Source organism: Clupea harengus, chromosome 16 (assembly GCF_900700415.2).
Source record: "Clupea harengus chromosome 16, Ch_v2.0.2, whole genome shotgun sequence".
NCBI classification, from domain to species: domain Eukaryota; kingdom Metazoa; phylum Chordata; class Actinopteri; order Clupeiformes; family Clupeidae; genus Clupea; species Clupea harengus.
Genome location: NC_045167.1, coordinates 3,161,683 through 3,164,117, shown reverse-complemented (window position 1 = coordinate 3,164,117; position 2,435 = coordinate 3,161,683). Strand labels below are relative to the sequence as shown.

General features: G+C 40.9%; 1 protein-coding gene across 1 annotated transcript in view; it reads left to right on the top strand.

The window, feature by feature from the left end:
* The first annotated feature begins 789 nt into the window (after positions 1-789).
* Positions 790-2,435, top strand: part of hmga2 (high mobility group AT-hook 2) — a 33,631-nt gene continuing 31,985 nt past the window's right edge. The window contains exon 1 of the mRNA XM_031583228.2: positions 790-1,903. Within this exon, the coding sequence (XP_031439088.1) occupies positions 1,796-1,903 (108 nt within the window). The 5' untranslated portion in view covers positions 790-1,795. The remainder of the gene's footprint in view (positions 1,904-2,435) is intronic.

Sequence of the window (2,435 nt, the reverse complement as noted above, 5' to 3'; positions counted from 1 at the left end):
ATGTGGAAACAAAAATGCGTGGATACATTTTAATTCGTGAAATAATTCAAGCCCGCGAGCGCACATACACACACACACACACACACACGCACAAACACACACACGCATCAGAACGAAAGATACAGAGACAAAAAAATTAAAAAGTTATTTTTTTTCACGTTAAGTTAAAATGTAAGAATTCATGGATCCCCTTAGCCCGCACTAGTTATAAACCCATCTCTGACACAATTGCATTCAGTGAAGAGGGTAGGGGAGGACTTCGCCATTCCCTGTTGTCGAGCAGGCTTGGTCAGATCGTGGGAAAGGGCCTCCACGTAAAGCAGTTTATTCTTTGTCACTGTTGTTCTTGTGTAATTGATCTCACTCCACGTCGATGGGCGGAATACTTCAAAGCCATGCGGCTGCTGGAGGTCGGCCTTCAACCACACGCTTTTAGTCGAAATCATACTGCCTGCACTCAAGCTTTGAAGGGAAAAGGCAGCTGCCACCACGGAAACGCATAGTAGCACTTTTTAGAAGTGTTGTTTGCACCTGAATGCATACCTGAACAATTTCAATTGTATTGTTACCATCGTAAATGTAATTTGAAGTGACGACTGATCATTCAACGACAACAACTACAATAATAATAATAATAATAATAATACAAAAATACACATAAAATAATAACAAAAATTAAAAGATAAATTAAAATGAATAATAATTTGAGGTAATTTAGTTACATCATGACTTTGGGGTTTTATCCATACAATGAAATCACATTAACCATAAACCCTATGTGGACACGTTTTGTAGCGGTACGCAAAAATAAGATATATTCCTTTAACTAACTACTGTCGCTTACGTGCAATACATTGATACATATTACCTTGGGTAATTACGCCATTAACAAAAATATACCAACTGAAATGACTGTCGGTGTGCTAATAGTTAGAACTCATTACGAAGGAATATTAATCTTCAGAGCGCAAGAAGGCGCTTTCGCCTCTGTCTCTTTAAACTCTCTGGACTGTCGCCAGTAACATGAATGGTGCTGGACACGTGAGTTTGTCTCAATGTGCTCTCTCCTCTTAACGCCGCTGAATTTCTCCTGTTTTCTCTGGCTCTTCTCCAAATCCCAGCTTTTTTGCGCCTTTGGTGCCTCCCCCTCCCCGTGTTATCCACCCACGGGAAAACTGATTTTCTTCCTCCCTCTCTCTCGCTCTCTTTTTTTTTTTTTTTTTTTTTTTTTTTTTAAATATACCTCATCCTCATTCGGTCAGTGGACTGGTTTCGTATGGACAGCGGAGATGTATTTAAAATACCAACTTATTTTTTAAACCAATCCGTGCAAAAATCTTGTCCCCGTGATTCTTGAAGTTCCGCAGCAGACTTGTCGGCGCGTGGATTTGACAGTGCACTGTCACATTTTCTTTGCAAATGTATCGCACTCAGTTGTACAGACGAAACCGAAATTCCAATCGATCACTGGCTTATTTTATTACTAAAGCCACCCCCACCCAGCTCTAAAGAGAAGACATTTTTGTGTGCCAAACACTGAACTGGGCAGCACGTGCTATTCATAATACTTTGAAGGCTCTCCCCATCTTTATTTTATTTTTTTTGCTTTGCGCAACCCTCTCTTGCAAATACACATTTATTGGGGTCTGTTTATTTTACACTTGAATTCGCCGGTTCTAACTTTAAAGGAACAAGGAACCACATCTCGTGTTCCGCACCAGGACGTCCGGTGTGCAGGAATCAGCCGCGTCTGAAAGTAGAAGGTGCAGGAGATTACAGTTTGGTCCAAGTCACAATGAGTGCTCGCGGTGAGGAAGCCGGCGAAGCTTCAGGATCCCAGGAGCAGCCCGCACCGGCTGATCCTCCGAAGAGAGGACCGGGCAGACCAAGGAAGCCGCCTCAAGTCAGTCTTATGTTTTTGTCTTTATTCGACAGAACAAGAAAATTAGCCACGATTGTTTGTTGATCTCCAGTTCCGCTCACAGTAATCTAAAGCCCAGTTCCCCAGTTATTGTGTTGAATGAGGCGGGAATGTATCCTATAGTTGAAGAAAAAGTTAAGATTGCAATGGATGTGTTTGCCTGTAAGTTATATTGTTAAACTGAGCACAGGGCTCTGTACATTTCGCAGTGGCTGCACACTTATATACATTCATATATAGTCTTCAAGCTATAATTTATACACACAGTTCTGTTATTAAATTCCTCACGACATTTTAGAACACGAATGCTTTGGTAATTATTTGACATCTGCATGTTTACACCTATTAAAACGAAACTGCTAGCGTTCTTTCTATTGCATAATTGCAACACATAAGCGAGGTTCGGTGATATTTTTATATCTAGCTTCATTCCAAGGATAGCTATATATGAATGCATGGCTGTTTAGCCCCATTGTTTCATACAACAGAGATAGTTCGCACAACCGTGTTTGCG